The sequence below is a fragment of the Stegastes partitus genome, unplaced genomic scaffold, assembly GCF_000690725.1.
Source record: "Stegastes partitus isolate 25-593 unplaced genomic scaffold, Stegastes_partitus-1.0.2 Scaffold1448, whole genome shotgun sequence".
NCBI classification, from domain to species: domain Eukaryota; kingdom Metazoa; phylum Chordata; class Actinopteri; family Pomacentridae; genus Stegastes; species Stegastes partitus.
This window is the reverse complement of record NW_007579179.1, coordinates 14,445-31,994: the sequence shown is the minus strand read 5'-3', so window position 1 is coordinate 31,994 and position 17,550 is coordinate 14,445. Positions and strand designations below refer to the sequence as shown.

Here is a 17,550-nt window from a genome sequence, read left to right as displayed (position 1 = left end):
GCTGATTTGTAGTAAATTTGTATTCATCCGACAGGCCGCTTCTGGCTAAAGACGACATAAAGAAAACAGCTCTTACACAATGCCTTGTCCAAAATGATTCATCCGTTTTCTCAGTAAATCTTTATTTTCCACCACATCAATCAAACAGTTCTCATAATTGCTAACAAGCTTTGTGCACGTCTCCCCTGGATCTCGTTCCTCTGCTCGTCTCGCAGGTCTGGAAGGCTTCCTGCTCACTTTCCACAGATTAAAACTAGATTAAAAAATCATTACAAATCAAAATTTGGCCTGCGTATGAATAATTTTAGGCTTAATTGTGAGTCTCAGCTCAACAGTCTGATGTGCAGCAGGTGCTACTGGACGTCTGACAGACTTCAGGTCGGTCCGAGGTCGTGTTTTCACCAAAACATTTGACAGAACGTCTCGATTGTGAGTTTGGAAACATGACTTCAGACCTGACGGCTCAGGTTTGAAGTTATCAGCTTCATGTCAGAGCTTCATCGTTGCTTTTCTTTATGTCTTTGCTCTGCACTGTTGAAAATACAGTTTTTAGTGATAATATTTTAACTATTTATTGTTATTTTACAGAATTTTCTTTTAAATTACAGATAATATTTAGTAAAATTACAGGAGAAAAATGATTAATTTTACTGTAAACATTGAAGAGGCCAGAACTGTAAGTGATGCCCACATCAGAAGTCTTTATTTTTACAAAAAATTAAGTAAGTGTAAAATTATTCTATTTTTAAAAGCATTTAAATCACCAAAAAATAGTGTTAGTTTATAGATATTTTACTTTTTTAAAAAAGAACATTATGTAAAATATATTTTGAGAAATATTAAATATTTCTAAAATTCAAATTTCTTTGTTTTAATAAACTATTTGTAATTTCTTATCACAGTAAAAACACAGAAAATAAGTATTAATTTCTATGCTGACTGTAAAACAAGAGAAACTAACCAAAACTGTAAATATTGTCTTAATTAAAAATCTATTTTTCCAAATGGTAAATAACTCTTTTACAGTATTTAACTATAAAATTACATTATTTTTTATTGTTTTTAAATCAGCCAAAAATAATGCCATTTTACAAATATTTGCCTTTTTTATTTAAAAGAAAACTGAAGTATAATAAGAATTTAAACAATAATAATGATTTTAACTGTTATTTTACCTGTTTTGATAAATTGCAGAGAACATCCAGTAAAATCATACTTTACTGTAATTAAATCAGAAATTTAAATTTGCAATTATTTGAAAAATAAATTGTGTATAATAATAAGGATTGGAAAAATGGTACATATTTTTTAAACAGTTAATTTACAGATTTTCCATGATTTGTTAAATTACAGCTTAGATCTTGGAAAATCCTCCCCCAAAATGAACAAAACAGTAAATAATGTCTACAAATCTATTTTTATAAGTAAAATTAAAATTTAAAAAAAAATATATATATATAGTTATTATTCAGATATTTTTAATTATTTCAAAGAAAAAAATATGTAATACTTTTTGAAAAATTAATATTTTACAGATTACAGAAACAATAATTTAAATGTTAACTGTAAAAAAAATTAAGTGATTTATTCTTTTTCAGTGTGCAACCATAAATTTATCCTGTTTTACTGCGTTAATATCATTTCTGAGTGTTCTGAGAGCACCCCGCTGCCAGATTTTCACTGTTTATTTACAGATTTGTCTTTTTTAAAGTGCATTTCGCTGATACAAATGAAAGCACTTCATCCTGGAGAGCAGCACTCGAAGCGTCGAGCGCCAAGCATGTGGAGAATCTCTTAAGTGAGATGAAAACAGAGCGTGTGGAGGTAAACAGCTCTCCGACGTCTCCTCGGACATAATAGGAAGCGTCAGCGCCAAGCAGCACCTCGTCCATCTCTGCCACCTCGCAACTCCCGTCCGAGTCCGTCTGCACGCTTCAGACACTCCACTTATCAAACCGGTTGAGCAACGCCGCGCACATCTCGTTTCCTTCAAGCAAACGTGGCCACAGCTGACCTCCTTTTCTTTTTTTTTTTTCTTCCCTTTAAAGCGCAGCTCGCTTTCCACGTTAAGCCGTTTTCACAGCACTTCAATGTCTTTTAGGGCCTTGTTAATGAGTCAGGGGGCTAAAGATACAGCGCTGGTTTCCCTCTGTGCCTAATAAATTGGTTAAAAAATACAGTTTTACTCGCACCTCATTGGGCGAAATGACAAATCAAACTCGGTTCCTACGCTTTCCAGTGTTCCCAGCAGCTCGCATGATGCCGCCTTTTACTGCCTGATGGGAAAACCTCTTTAATGTGGCGGCCGAGAAGAGGGGAAAAAAAAAAAAGCACATTAACCAGAAAAAGAAGAAAAATACCAATGGCGTTTAACAATCATTATATGGAGAGATTCCTGTGAGAACACGAGGAGTAAGAAAGTGGAGTCGAGCTGTCAGTTTCCAGTAATAATGAGCCAACCAGCTGCTGCAGCTTGCTGGGATTCCTCGATGAAGTCAAGGTTTCTCTCATCCACCGAAGATGTCGCTCATCTCTTTGGTATGACTCGAGTTTTTTTTTTTTTGCAGGATTGCATCAGATTTCTGTCTCAGGGTTGTTAGACTGGGGGATATGAGCTCATGAGTGGCGGGTCATGACGTTTGCGATGCCTTCAATTCCCTCCGGCCGCTTCATGCGTCGCTGATGTAACAGATAATAATAACAAGCCCTCGTTCCGTTCCTTCACTTTTCTGCTGGGAGCCAAGTAGGTGGATCGTTGTTCTGATCCGTCGTTTGTCTTTTTGTGTTTCTTTTCTCTAGACGGCCACCACCTCTGGGAGACGGAGGCCAAGGTCGAGAGAGACGCCTCCAAGCCCGTAAGTGAACTATCAGATCTGCTCTCGTTTGATGTCGAAGGCGCTGCGAGCGAAGCAGCTGGTCTCAATCATTCGACGCGACTCGGCGCCAAGGTGTTTCATCCTCGCGTTTAGAAAACAAACATCTAAATCAAGTGAGCTTCAGTCATTGTCCTTCTAATAGAGACGTTCTGATCAAGTCTTCGCCCCCGATCTGGTCTGATTTGTTTAATATTTGGCATTTGCAGCTACGGAGTACCAATTCAACACCATTTTCCCACAAAATACTCGCTTCAAGTACATTAAAGTTATTCAAATCAACCCAATGTACATGCTTGACAACTGCATTTCTGCATCCAAGCTGTTCATTAATGTTCTGTACCTTGTTGTAAAGCTCCAATAGGAATCTGTCTGAACGTAGTGTTGGAAGGTAGGATGTACTGAGGCTCTACAAGCTCCTGTTTTCTCTACATGCATGTCAGAAAACGTATCGCAGACCAGCTGTAGTACCTGGTTGTTCCACCAGGTGGAGCCTCTCCCTGTTTGACGCTGTAGAGACCAGAGGAGGCGTCACTCAGACTACAGGAAGTTCACGTTGGAGAGCACTGTGGTGGTTTAGCTAGCAACGGGCACCATGACAAAGACTTCGTTAATGACATCAGCGCTAACATGTTTGAGACAATCTTAGATCGATCATGTGTCCGTTAACAAAAACAGACAAATGCGCAGAATTTGTGGCGATTAATTTATAATGCTGCCAATCCTTTATTAGAAAATTAGCGTAGTTTCAAGCCGATACCGGTCGGTTAAAACACATAGTTGTTTATTTAATTATTAACTAACAATCGAAAAATCTATATAGACACACAAAGTGGTAAAGATTAATCTACAGCCTCAGGTGTCAGATTGATCTTTAATGGACCACCAAGGTTGTCTGGTTTAGCAACAAGCTGTTTTAGCTCGTTTGCTTTGGCTGCAGTTCCTCAAACGGCCACTCGAGGCTCCAAAAGTGAGTCAATCCTCATCGACGCTAATATGTTAAAATGTCCGACTTTACAGCAGAAATAAACATGTTTACAACCAGGTACAAAAAGTGGTTTTGCTCTCTTTAACAACAACTACACAGGTGAGAGTTTTAACATAACTCAGCTGTTTAAATTGTATTAAAGTTGTGCATAATTAAGGTGATTTTGAATGACAGGTGAGCGCCGTCATGGTGCAGGGAGGTTCGCATGGCCGACCTCAGCTCCCCTCACGCTCCACCTCTTTGCTTTTTGGATTAGTGATGACAAGACTCCATAAAATCACCGCTCATGGCCAAGAAAAAGTCCAGCACATAAACTTTAGAGGTCCTGCTTGGAGGATTCTGTTGCTTTCAGCCTGAGCCAAGCTGCTGTTTCTGCCTTTCTCCGATCTTTATGTTACTTTTTTTTAAAATAAAGGGCCGGGTTATGGCCTCATGATGTCCAAACATGTTGGAAATAAAACGTGTGTTCAGTGACTTAAAGCAACCACACAGAGAGGAGCAGTGAGAAACAAAACAAGTCAAACAGACAGAAAGGAAGCAAGCTCAGCTAATCCAAAGTATCATAAAAGTCATAGAAATAGGCAGAAATGTGCAAATTTGTTACCTGAGAAAGGGTGAAATTACCCAGAATTACATGAAAATCCTGTTTGTGTTTATTCTTCAGCTAACACACTGTAATTTATTTTCACAGGATAACTGACAGTGTTGGAAAACAAAACAGAGAGTATTGACACTGACTGTTTCCAGATACAAGCATGGTCTAAATATGGTTTAATATTACAATATTAGGAGCAAAGTTCCCCATTGCTTTGGTCCAGATTGAAACAAGCGTTCCTGCCAGAACCAGTACGTGTGAACATCGGACAGCGAAGCCTGTCAGTGACACAACGATCAGCTCTGGTCCCATTTGATGGTTAAAGCAGCTGTTCTCAATCATCAAACTGAACTGAGCTTCAAAACGTTTCATCTTCAGAAACAAACATCTAAATCAAGTGAGCTGAGAGTGAACAAACTCCAGTCATTGTCCTTTTAATAGCCATGGCCCTGATCCAGTCCAAATCAATTACCATTCACCCAACACCAAGCCCCAATCCCGTGCTGTTGTTCCCAGATAATGCACACTTCACGTACATTAAAGTTGATTAAAATCGGGATAAAACCGCATTACTGCATCCAATCTGTTACGTAGGGGGTTGTAAACCTCACTGTGAAGCTCCAGTAGGACACTATTGGATTTAGTTCAGCATTGTGCAGATTTAGCCAGCGTTGGGTACCATAACAAAGACTTCCATGACAGTTAATGACCTCCGTCTAAAGCAGGGATCTCCAGCTCCGGTCCTGCAGGTTTCAGATGTTACTGCAGCACACCTGACTCAGATTAATGCATCATTAACAGACTTGTGTAGAACTTGACAACAAGCTGCTGGAGATCCATTCATGTGAGTCAGGTGTGCTGCAGTATGGAAACATCTAAAACCTGCAGGACAGTAGCTCAGTTGGAGATCCCTGTCTGAAGCTGATGAGTTTGAGATAAGCTTGTAATAGTTGTTTGAAACGGTTCATATCGGTAACCAGAGCACATTGTGGGGGTTTAGCGAGCAACAGGCACCATGACAAAGACTTCTGTGATGCTCAATGGCCTCCAACCAAAACTCAAGGTGTTTGAGACAAGCCGGGATACTTGAGCAATGTTTTTAAATGTCAGTGGTACGTGTAACAGCTGCTAAATCATGTGTCTTTTGATGAAAACTAAAAATCAGCACAGGGAAGAGCTGGATTGTTGTTGGTGAATTCGTCAAAAATTGCGTCGCTAACGTCTGGCCACAAGTTGTGCGCTCGCCTGTGTAGCAGTGGACGTAAACAAAGGACGGAGCTTTCATGTTTGCATGCTAAATATAAAGTAAATGGCCTTTTAGCGGGCTGCAAGGTGGCTCGGTGGGTAGCACTGTTGCTTCGCAGCAAGAAGGTCGCCGGTGAGGACACCCAGGATCTTTCTGTGTGGAGTCTCCATGTTCTCCCCGTGCAGCGTGGGTTCTCTCCGGGTTCTCCGGCTTCCTCCCACACAGTCCAGAAACATGTTGAGGTTAATTGGTGATTCTAAATTGTCCGTAGGTGTGAATGTGAGTGTGCTTGGTTGTCTGTCTCTAAGTGTAGCCCTGTGATAGACTGGTGACCTGTCCAGGTGAACCTGCCTTCACCCTGAGTCAGCTGGGATAGACTCCAGCCCCCCACGACCCTAGTGAGGATTAAGTGGTGTATAGATAATGGGTGGATAGCCTTTTAGCTTAGCTTTGCACACTGATGTAAAATACAGAGCAGTAACTGTGGATTTCCTCAGCTGGAGGCCGGAGAGTTCAGGTTAAGAAGCAGCAGCGTTTTGTTTAAAACGTGTAGAAAAGGTGTTCAGAAGTTCATCCTCGTAGCTGTGGGAGCCTGAACTTGGCAGAATGTCCCGTCGTGTTCTGCAACAGCTGAGAGACCCAGTCTGGGAGACAGTCGAGGGATTAGTCTGTATGTGAAGCTCTGCACCTGCTCCCAGGGTTTCCCACTGCAGACAACACTGAAACACTCTGTTTCTAAAACACACATCCATGCAGTGGCTGCTGGGACACATCTGTCTGCTGGAGCGCACAAAGAAGCTCCTTCCTCGATCCAACAATAAAACACTGTCTGCTGGATCGGTCCCACTTTAAACACCGACGCTCAGATTAACCACTAACGGACGATACCTCACCTGCACAGCTCCCCAGAAAGAGCGCAGATTGTGGAGGCGAGGGATTCGATTTTAAGTTTGGGAATTACTTAGAATTACACACAGATTGCTCGTTTGTGCTCGATTCGTCACAGTTTTCAGAAATCACTTCTGCTGGGAGAACGAGATGCAGTCAGAATGACATCCCTGTACAACTTCTCAAGTAGGTTTTAATGGAAATATGTTTTCTGCTTCATTAAATTTGTTCGTCGTGTATCACGAACACGCTTCACATCAGGGCAGCATCGACACTGCGACGTGCTCGACTACAACATAGAAAACGGTTCTCATTTTCCAGAACTAACCTGCAAGAGAAGCCTGATATAAACATTTACTCAGATTTAAGGCTTCTTTAAAGTTTTTTTTAACTTTATTTAAAAGACACACCGTTTATCGACATGCAAACTCCACATGTGCACAGAAAAGTGAGTGAAAAAACAGGAGAGAAACAGTAAAAAGTCAGATTTGGTTTCATAGAGAAACACAAGAGTGGAAGAGTTTCAGCTGCAAAAAGGATGATGTTGAACAAAACCAGGTCACTTGAAACAACACGACCATTTAAATCATTTAAATAGTGCAAAGACAGGTCTGAATACCATCCAAAGCAGCAGCGCTTTGGTCCTCTTTATTGTTTGTTGGGTTTTTTTTGCAGATGCACGCCTTCATTTTCCAACACTTCCTGTATTTTATTTTATTTTGCAGTAAGTTGAAATATCACAGCGTCACTTTTTTTTTAAAACAACGCTGTGCAGCCATATTTCGATGCTATTTGCTTGTTGCTTCATCGTCGTTCCACCAACCGATCGTATCAGATGAGACGTGTTGCCGTCGTAACCCCGTCAATGAAGGAGAAGCTTCAAAAGTGTTGTAGATTCGTAACACAAACTGACATATTCTGATGATTTCGTGATATTTTCATAAATCCAGACAACCTACTAACACTAAATTAAAGAACAATTACCGTAATGTCTGGACTACAAGCCGCTACTTTTTTAACACACTTTGAACTCTGCAGCTTAAACAACGATGCGGCTAATTTATGGATTTTTACGAATTCACCTCGAGACCAAAGTGACGCTGAGAGCGACAGAGAGTCTGAGGAAGTGACGAAGTGATTCTGAGGCTGTTCAGCTCCTGAAGACACTGAAGAAGACGACTTTAGTGGTTTTAGTGCAGGAGGAAGATGAAGATAGCGATCAATGACTTTTCCTGGTAGCTGCTGGAGTTTTATTTTCTTAACCAGCCGTGTTACAGGAACTGTTCAGAAAAAAGCAGCTACATATTTGTGTATGTTACCGCTATGTATTTAGTTAAAAGTTTAAAACATCTTTCTGTGTAAATATCTCATGTTCCAACGTGGACACCTGCAGCTCAGAGACCAGAGCAGCCTGTATAAGTACACACCTGGTTTTCTTTTTAAAGTTAGTGGGTGTGGCTGATATTCAGGTGCCTCAATAGTCTGGACTTTACGGTATCTCTGATTATCGCTGACTCATGTTCCCATGTTTCCACCTTTCCTAGTTTTACCAGAGAAGATGTGTTTCCTTCAGAGTGGTGAATGAGGTTGCTGTGTAGCTGTACAGGAGCGTCATGTCGGTGTTTTACTCAAATCAAAGATCCGTTCAGTCCACAGCGGATTCACATGACTTTACTTTGTGCAACGTGCACGTAAAACCAACACAACTGAGCAAACGACTTCTTTTGCGTGTTTAAAGACAAGCTTGAGTGAGATATTCCTGACGTTAGCGTTTTTATCAGCTAACCGTGTGACTGAAAAGCCTCGTCTGGCTCCACTCGTCTCTCCTGATTTAATGGATCAGCTCCTACCTGAGCTCGTCGAGGCCGGACGCCCTCCGAAGCTCGGTTCTGCAGACGGATGACTTCCTCCTTCGCTACCGAGCAGCGCCTCCTCTGATCCACACATGTGCAGAAGCACACACCTGGAGCCGACGTGTCCACGGGCTGAACCCAGAACATGGCGGCCGGCGCCGGCCTTCGCTCCCAGCAGGTCGCTCTGCTGAGGGAAATAAACTATCTGGAGCTGCGTTTATTCATGTCAGCTGAGCTATTCATTGTGCAAACAACCGGGCTCCTCTGTAACCTCGCTTCACGGTCTCTCTGTGGCTCCTTCCTTCAGGATAACAACCAGATTTTTTTAGATTTTTATCTGTTACTGCGGGTTTTGAGTTTTATGGAAAGTACAATCTGGATGTCGTTGAGCTGCTGAATGAAGACAGAACCTCGACACAATGGATTCAGGGATCACTGCCAACTGAAGGGCAAACAACAACTGCAACAAACCAACAGCAAAAACAAAATAAACCAATGAAATCACAGGATTTGTTGTGGATTGACTGTTTGCAAACACAACTCTGCCTCCTTTAACTGTCGTGGTTCATCTGATTCATTAAGTGGAAGATGAATGAATGAAACTTCCCGAGTCGACTACTTACATTAAGACGGTTACTCGTTTTCTGAAATGTTCTGTTCGGTCATGCAAGCGACGTATTATCTTATTAAATGTGCACTAATTTGCATAAAAGTCAGAGAAAGGTTTGGCAAAAATAAACCCCTAAATGTGGAAGTTGTCTTTCCGTTAGTCTAAAACAAGACATGCAAGGAAAATATCCCAAAACTGACCAGGAAGGAGGAGAAGTTCCTCCCATCTGATCTCTTTATGTATTTAATGAAGCCATGCAAAGTTTTACCTTCGTACTCTGAATATTTCAGAGTTTCAGGCCCTTGAAGTACAAAGAAGTGGCTCCACATCACGCAGGCTGATACGAGCCTGGAACGTTTACCCAGAATGCACATTGTTAAAGTTTCTCTGGTGAATTATCAGAGAACAGAAACACATCCAGGGTGTTTTGTTTTTGTCCACGTTGCAGAACTCGCTCCTGGTGGAAGTCCCTCCCTACCGGAACCAAAGGCTCTCCACTCCCGTCCACGTCAACTTCTACGTCTGCAACGGCAAAAGGAAAAGAAGCCAGTACCAGCGCTTCACCTACGTCCCTGCCAGCGGTAAACCTCTCCTGCTATATGTTAACTCACTGAGGGCTCGACTCAACGGGGAGTTGATTTAATTCAATTCAGTTCTGTTCAGTTTCAGTTTAGTTGAATTGAATTTATTTCAATTCAAGTCAACGTGCTTCACTGTCATGAATGTCAAGTGAACAACAGCTGAAATATGAAGGACGGAATGATTAAAAAATGATGCTAGAAAATCAAAATTGAAAAAAAAAATGCAATTAGTCAAGTAGAATAAAATGAATACGAGAAATAAAAGGGAAGAAGGACGCAAAAACATTTTAAAAAAGCAAGTCTTAGTCACCATTTGTGTATTAAGAGGCTAAACTATAGGAAACAAGAGCTGTCTGGTGAAGCCTGTACCTCCTTCAGAGCAGTCATACGTGTGTTAGTGGCGTCCTTCACTAGTCTCCTTCTAGTAACTCCTTCAGAGGAGTCATAGGAGTCTTGGTGGCCTCCTTCACTAGTCTCCTTCTAGTAACTCCTTCAGAGGAGTCATAGGAGTCTTGGTGGCCTCCTTCACTTGTCTCCTTCTTGCATGGCCACCAAGACACCTGTGACTCCTCTGAAGGAGATACTAGAAGGAGACTAGTGAAGGAGGCCACCAAGACTCCTATGACCCTTTTGAAGGAGATACAAGAAGGAGACTAGTGAGGGAGGCCACTAAGACACCTATGACTCCTCTGAAGGAGTTACAGGCTTCAGTGGCTGAGGCGTGGATACAACAGCTGTTGTTTGTTCTTCATCTGTCAAAAATTTCTGACGGTTTTGAAGTAAAAACGATCAACGTCCAGACTTTCAGCACAGCGTCAGAAATGAGCTCTGTGCCTAAAAAACTCATGAACAAATAGTGGGCATGTGGGTGCCAGAATAAACATGACTCTAGGGTTTGGTTGTTTAGTTCTAGAGAATATTACAGAGGAGGAGCAGCGTTGGCTAAAAGTTAGAGATTTCCTGACTTGCACAACTCGGTAAATGAAATTTAATATACAGCCTCGAATTAAGGCTGATGTCTTTGTTACTCTGCAGAAAACAGTTTGAAGAAATCGAGGAACAAATGAGGATCAGTCTGGAAGTAAACAGACTCTTTCTAAAAGTCTCCGTTTCTGACCTTCCAGTCTAAAACAGGGTTAGCAGTGTTTCCTAAAGTCTCCGTTTAGGGAGTCCCAGAACTCTGAAGTCGTGTGGACGTTTGGCGTACAAGTAAAACCGAGAACGTACTGGTGTGAACCTCAGCGTTGTGCATCATAAATAATCCTGTTGTCATGTTAATAACCAACAAACAACCGCTTTCATTAGAGTTTGGTGTCGGTCTGACATTCGGTAAACCCGAAAACTGTCCCCAGCGAGTTTCATAGACAAGCAGTCAAACCAATTCTGCCGCAAAATACAAAAAACTCTCCGTCCATTAACCTCCACCCTCCATCGCCTCCCTGCTCTCAGTCTGCACTCTGCCTTTCATATCCCAGACTAATTAGAAACATTTTCGCCAGCGTTTTACATCTGACGACCAGAACAAACAGTTTGTATTCCCCCTTGTCTGGTGGTTTGCAAGGGAGGAACAAAGCAACGCTATTATTCCTCCATTGTAAAAAAAGAAAATCCATAAAATGTGTTCTTTTCCGTACCTGAGCGCTGCAGCGACTGGACGCACCCGGGTGGGGAAAGGGGCATGGGAAAAGCATGTTGTTTGAATAGAGGACCCACTGCCAAGCTAAATATAAACACTGACCCACCAACTGAAATGTAAAAAAACCGCTGCTAATTGCACTCCAGGCCTGGAGCGAAAATCCAGTGGGTGGTTCAAAGCTGCGATTCAGCTGCAGCGGCCCGGCCCAGTACGTGGGCGACGGAGTGCCCCGCCGTGAAAGTGGAGCATTGTCCTCAGAGTGCAGAGCGAAGGGGAGGGAGTGTGGTCGGTGTCTCCTGAAGGGTGACAGTCTGCAGGCTCGACAATACGACCCGAGAGCCTCCAATAAAAAGAGGAAGTTTAACCCTCTGGACCCCGAAACCTGCTGACGGGTTTGAAAGGGCGTAAAAAGAAAAAAATCACTAAAATTACACTGTAAGAGAAAGAAAGTGTTAAAGCAAGAAAAATCACTGGATTTTTAACTTTCCGAGGGTCCTTGAACTACTCATCTGTGATGTGCTGTTCCACCAGGAAAATTAACCAAATCTAACTTTTAAATAATGATATTTCTTTTAAAAAACATTTTATTCTGCTTGTCCAATTTGCTGAAATTACTGTTAATCATAGAAAGAAATTGCATAAACAAGAATATTTATTTAATTTTTAACTTTCCAACTGTCCTTGAACTACTCTTCTGTGACGTTCTGTTCCATCAGGATAATTAACCAAATCTGAATTTTGAATTATGATATTTCTTTTTTTAAAAAAACACTTTATTCTGCTTGTCTCATTAAAAAAACAAAACAAAAAACTCCCCAAAACTACTTTCTGATGGTCCTTGAACTGCTCATCTGTGTGCGTTCAGTTCAATCCAAAAAATTATTTAATATAATAAATAGTCACCCAAAGTACTCGGCTTATCAAAGAAAGAAACTGCATAAACGAATAACAAATATTTACGGGGTTTTCCAGCGATCCTTGAACTGCTCATCTGTGAAGCGCAGTTCCATCCAGATAATTAACCAAATCTAAACTTAAAACGGAAGTTTATCCAAGTTTCGTTTTTTTTTTAAAAAACAGCCAAAATGACACAATTTATCACAGTAAAGAAGAAAAATATTCAGATTTGTAACTTTCCGATGGTCTTTGAAGGAGTTGTCTGTGACGTGAGGTTCCTTTGGAAAGTTAAAAATTGTGTTATTCCATCAAAATCCCTTCATTCTACCTGCATCGTTTAAATATTTGCCAACATTTGATTATTTATCAGCCAGAAATGGTAAAACTAGAAAGAACTATTGACTACTTTTCTTCTGACGTGCAGCTCTGTATGAAAAATTACCACAATTCCAGCTTAAAATGATGACGTTTGACCCAAACCTCTTTAAACTTCATGCCTCATTCATCAAAGAAACCGTAAAACCAGAAATAATTATTGTGTTTGCAACTTTTTTAAAAAATTTGCCAAAAATAAATCGTTCACCTGATTCTGTAAAAAACAAAAAATTCTGTGCAGCTCAAGTGTAACCGAGACGTCATTAGTGACTCAACTGCAATCAAAAGTCATGTGACGAAAATTCAGCGACTGTTCGACTGAACTGCAGGCAGAGCAGAGAGGAGCATGAACACAAAATAAACCTGGAAGTAGTAAAATATCTTCTTGTTTCCCCCAAAATTGGTTAAAATTGGGATCAAGACTGTCTCATATTGTACAAAAAACTACTTTTCTGAGTTTTGTCTACATCTAGTCGTGTTTGTGTGGACTTTTTTTATGTTTTTGAGCTCACAGTGAGTAAAAATGCGAACAACAAACCACGTAAACTGCTTGGGGTTAAATCACTGAACAGACTGAGTGAAAACAGGTGGAGGTGATGATTAAACCTTCACATCATAACGAGTATAAACACATTCACTTCCTCCTTTTGTCATGTAAAAGACAAACACCTTTTTTTTGCTGCTAACCTTTCTGTTGTTTCAACATCTGACAGAAACACAACAGATTTATTTTTGGGACAAACGGTTTCACGCTCCGGAAACCCGACGAGCTCAAACATTTGCACTTCTCCTCGCTGGGTTTCTGCATCTTCGTATCCTCCACGGGCAGACAGACACACTTCCTCCAAACGGGCCCGAAATAGTGGCGCGCTTTCTATTTCGGTCCTGCGGTCGGCGCAACCATCTCGTCGCAGTTCCTCTTTTTTACAGTTGTTGACAGCGGAGGCTTCATCGAGGCCTGACGCGTCCTAGTTTCACTCCTTCTAGTCTAATTAGCTGTTTTATTTAGGCGGGGACACCCAAAAATATCTTCTTTTTTTTTTTTTTAAAGAGACAGGCTGATGAAACAAACAAAAAGAAGAAACGGTGCAGATACAGTTTGCATCAGTAGAGAACATTTGGAGACTGAAGTATGACTAATTCGCTTCGGTTTCAAGCACATGCTTCATGTTTTAACCAAGAAAACGAGACCCAGCGCAGCGATGAAGGTCGTCTGCTTGTAACTGGGCCCGAGCGCTTGTTATATAAGATTGATGTCGTGCAGCCGATTGATGGATTTAAAACTCGATGTCCAACATGTTTCGCCGCGGAATCCGGACGGTCGGCCAGAATCTAAGCGACCGAGAACAAGTCCCGCCTCGTTTGAACTCAGCGTTGGTCCTCGCTTATGTGGTCCTCAAACAACCTAAAGAAGTCTCAGCGAGCAGCAGTAATTTATTTGAAATTGCTGAACCCTGCTGAGCCCGAAGCTGCAGCCGCTGCAACATATTTCACATGACACGTTCAGCGGGACCCAAAGAAAACAGGCCTTTTATTATAGAAGCGGCCAGATTTTTCTCGTGTTGATGAGTCATCCCTCCTTTTTTTTCTTCTTTCTTTTTTTCTGCTTTGCTTTTGTGAATATTTTCAGCAGGGTGGGGGAGCTCCGGCCTGAAACAGAGACTCATTGATGCGAGTGTTTGTTTGGCGGCGGGTATCCTAGCCACAAACCCACTCACACTTGCAGGAATATGTGTTTACTCATTTTCCCTCCTTTTCCGCTCAGTTCCGACAATAAAGACGGAGCCTCACGACGACTACGACGCCCCTCTGGTGTGCACCGGCTCCGGCCTGGCGCTGCACCCCAAGCCCTTCTACCCGCCGCCGGTCGTGACCCCCATGATGCCCTCCGAGCTGCGGGCGTGCGTCGGCCCGTTCTCCGTCGGCCAGCAGCGACTGCCGGCCAAACCGTCCTCCAGTCCGAGCGCCAGCCCCAAGCTGCACGACCTCTCGCCGCCGCCCTTCTCCAAGTGCCTCCCCTCGGGCCCGGTGCTCCCCCAGTCGCCCGCCCCCCACGTCTCCATCATCCAGGAGGCCCCGGGGCGCTACCAGCCGCCGGGCCTGTACCCGCCCAGCAGCTCCTCGTCCTCCCCGACCTCGCAGCCGTCCACCCCGACCGACGCCCCCTTCTCCCCGACCCACTGCCTGACCCCGGCCCAGCCCGGCAGCTCCAGCCCCGGGGCCCAGCAGCACCCCAAGGCGGCGGAGAGGGGTCGGTCCTCGCCGCCGACGCTCGCCGTCAGCATCAAACAGGAGCCGCAGGAGCTGGACCAGATGTACCTGGATGACGGTGAGGAGGCTTTTCTTGTTGCACAAAATGCTGGTTTGGAAAGAATGAGTGAGCGAAGCAGCCGTCCAGCCCCCTAATTAATGAAACAATGAGGTTCTTATTAGCCTCCCAGAATCCATCTGCAGGTGCTGATAGTGGTTCTGATGAGTATCATATGACTCACTAATCACTCTGCCAGGAGCTGAGATATTTGGCCTTCAGAGATCAGATTGGATTAATTTTTGTTGGCTTAAATCTTCTCACTAGTTTGAAAATTAAAGGAACAGTTCAACCTTTTCTAGAAGTTTCTTTGCTTGCTGAGACTCAGAAGATCTCGTCTCCTTTTGGTACTTGAGATTCTTGTACTTAAGTATTTCCATTTTATATTCCATTGCATTTATTGGACAGCGTTTTAAAGTTTTTACACAGTCTTTGACAATTTGATGGGCTTTCCAGTGTTTTTTGGCTTCTTACAAAAACATCACTTTTCAGATGTTGTGAGTTGTTAACAGATCCACCAAACAGGGATTTGTTTCACCCTCCAAACTTCTCACACGGTTTCATTTCATTAAATCTTCAAATGGTCCAATATCTTAGCAAAAAATTAAAGATTAGGAAAAAAAACTGATAACAGATTTGGTCCCTGAATACAAAACTGGATAAAAAGTAGTTCAAACCTCCATCAGCAACCTGCACCGATGCTTCACTGTTAATATTATAATAACACATCAGTCAAAGGGATCAAACCAGGACTTTTACTTCTGATAGAGGTTTTTTTTTATTGGTACTTTTGAGTAAAAAAATCAACAAAGCTTCTTCCACCACTGGCAACCTAGTCTGACTCATCTGATGTTGACTTTGGGTATTCAGTCTTTCAACTTCTCTTCACATTTCAGTGTGTTCTACCGTTTGTTAAAATCCACTTCACTACAGGAAACAACCTATGAACAGCAACCTACACGCCACAAAGTGTTGATAAAGATTATAAGGCAGCCCTGCTCATCTTCTAGAGCTCGCCTCTCTGCATGCGAATGTTCCACCAGAGCAGTTCCCCCATCGCTGTTTTGATGGGGCACCGTTGCTGCATCCTGGGCTTAGCACCACCCGAGTCGATTGTGGTTGATTTAAAGAAATGCAAACAAGCCATGCATTTTTTTTTCCTTTTCCTCGACAGCAGAACGATAATGGGGTGCAGTTTACATTGCTAACACGGTGGTGTAGAGAACGGTCAGACTGTGTGCGACTACGTACAAGAAGATGCTTTGCTTAGTTCAGCATAAAGACTCAAAACAGAAGGAAAGGACCAACCTGGCCTACATACAAGTGCTATTTGCTATTTTACACAATTCTGTCTATTCCTTGTATAATAAGTGCAAAGTTGAAGTGTAAAAATCATATTTTTGGTTGTATCGAGCATTTTTTTTTCAATGCAGGACCATCTTCCATTAGCATTACTGCAGTTTTTTGGCACACCATTTAAACTTTCATATCAAATCCCAATCCGACACCATTTTTCTTGACACTTTAAGTGTTGTACCTCAGCTGTAGTATCTGGTTGCACCACCAGGTGGAGCCTCTTACTGTAGAGACCAAAGGAGGCAGTTCCATGTTTACCAGCACAGAGCATTGATGGGGTTTAGCTAGTAACGGGGCATCATGACAAAGACTTATGTGGTGTTTAATGACTTCCAGCAAGAGTATATGTGTTAAATCTGTATTCCTGAATTCAACAGCCTTGACAGACTGCGTCACATGTTTATGGCTTAAAATATCAAAATCAGCACAGGATGAACGTCCAGTGGACTCAATTTGAAATACAGATTAATTACCTCCTATTTGGTAATGTTGCATTAGCTGAGAATGTTTTATAAGTTCACAACACCCTTCAGTTTAGGTTAATACTAGTGTCTTTATCTGCTTCAGTCCCGACATCAGCATCAAGATCAGGACATCCCTACTATTGAGTTGGTGTACATTCACAAAGGACAGTCTTGAAACTTTTCGATCCACCACAAACTCAAAAACATATAAAACTGAATTCAAAGAACAAATCTCACACCCAAGAACACCAGAATCCTACATTATGCATTTATAGTGCATGATTTACTTCAAAATCACACGTCACGTCTGTTTTATTGGTTCAGACTTCACAGCAGAAATGTTTAAAGTCTTGATTTGGTGTTTATGTTTGTCTGCAGTGTTGCTGCTGAAGGGGAGGCTCGCGCTGCCAAAAGGTTTATCACTGCTGTAACTCCTGCCTCGCTTAACTAGAGGCTGTGAAAAGTTCCTTTGTTGTCTAACTTCTGGTGGTCTGGCATTTGATATATCTGACTTTAAACCCGGAGTGAGAGGAGGCTGCTCGAAGCTCGCTGAGAAAATAAAAGTGACGCCCTTTATTTATCTCAGAGGGAGCAGCGCAAACTACATGATCTCACCGCTCCGGGCCTCCGCAGCGCTGCGCCGCCGTGATTTGAAATAAATTGGATAAATGATCGTCCTCGGGGTTAGAGAGAAAACCCAGAGTGTCTGGCTGTGAGTAGGTCAGTGCTGGAGTTCAGCAGATGAAGGAGCAGCAACCAGCAGCTATCAGCAGACTTTGATCCGACACCAGAGCTGCTGCCGAACCGTCTGGTTCAACTTCCTGATGGTGGCGAGTGAAACGCAGGCCATTCCCATGATGCTGCTTCCTGCACAGAGTCT

At 42.4% G+C, this 17,550-nt stretch overlaps 1 protein-coding gene across 1 annotated transcript in view; it reads left to right on the top strand.

The window, feature by feature from the left end:
• Positions 1-17,550, top strand: part of nfatc1 (nuclear factor of activated T cells 1) — a 71,635-nt gene that overhangs the window by 40,129 nt on the left and 13,956 nt on the right. Inside the window, exons 7-9 of the mRNA XM_008299675.1 lie at positions 2,800-2,855; positions 9,502-9,634; positions 14,308-14,871. Coding sequence (XP_008297897.1) covers positions 2,800-2,855; positions 9,502-9,634; positions 14,308-14,871 — 753 coding nt within the window. The remainder of the gene's footprint in view (positions 1-2,799; positions 2,856-9,501; positions 9,635-14,307; positions 14,872-17,550) is intronic.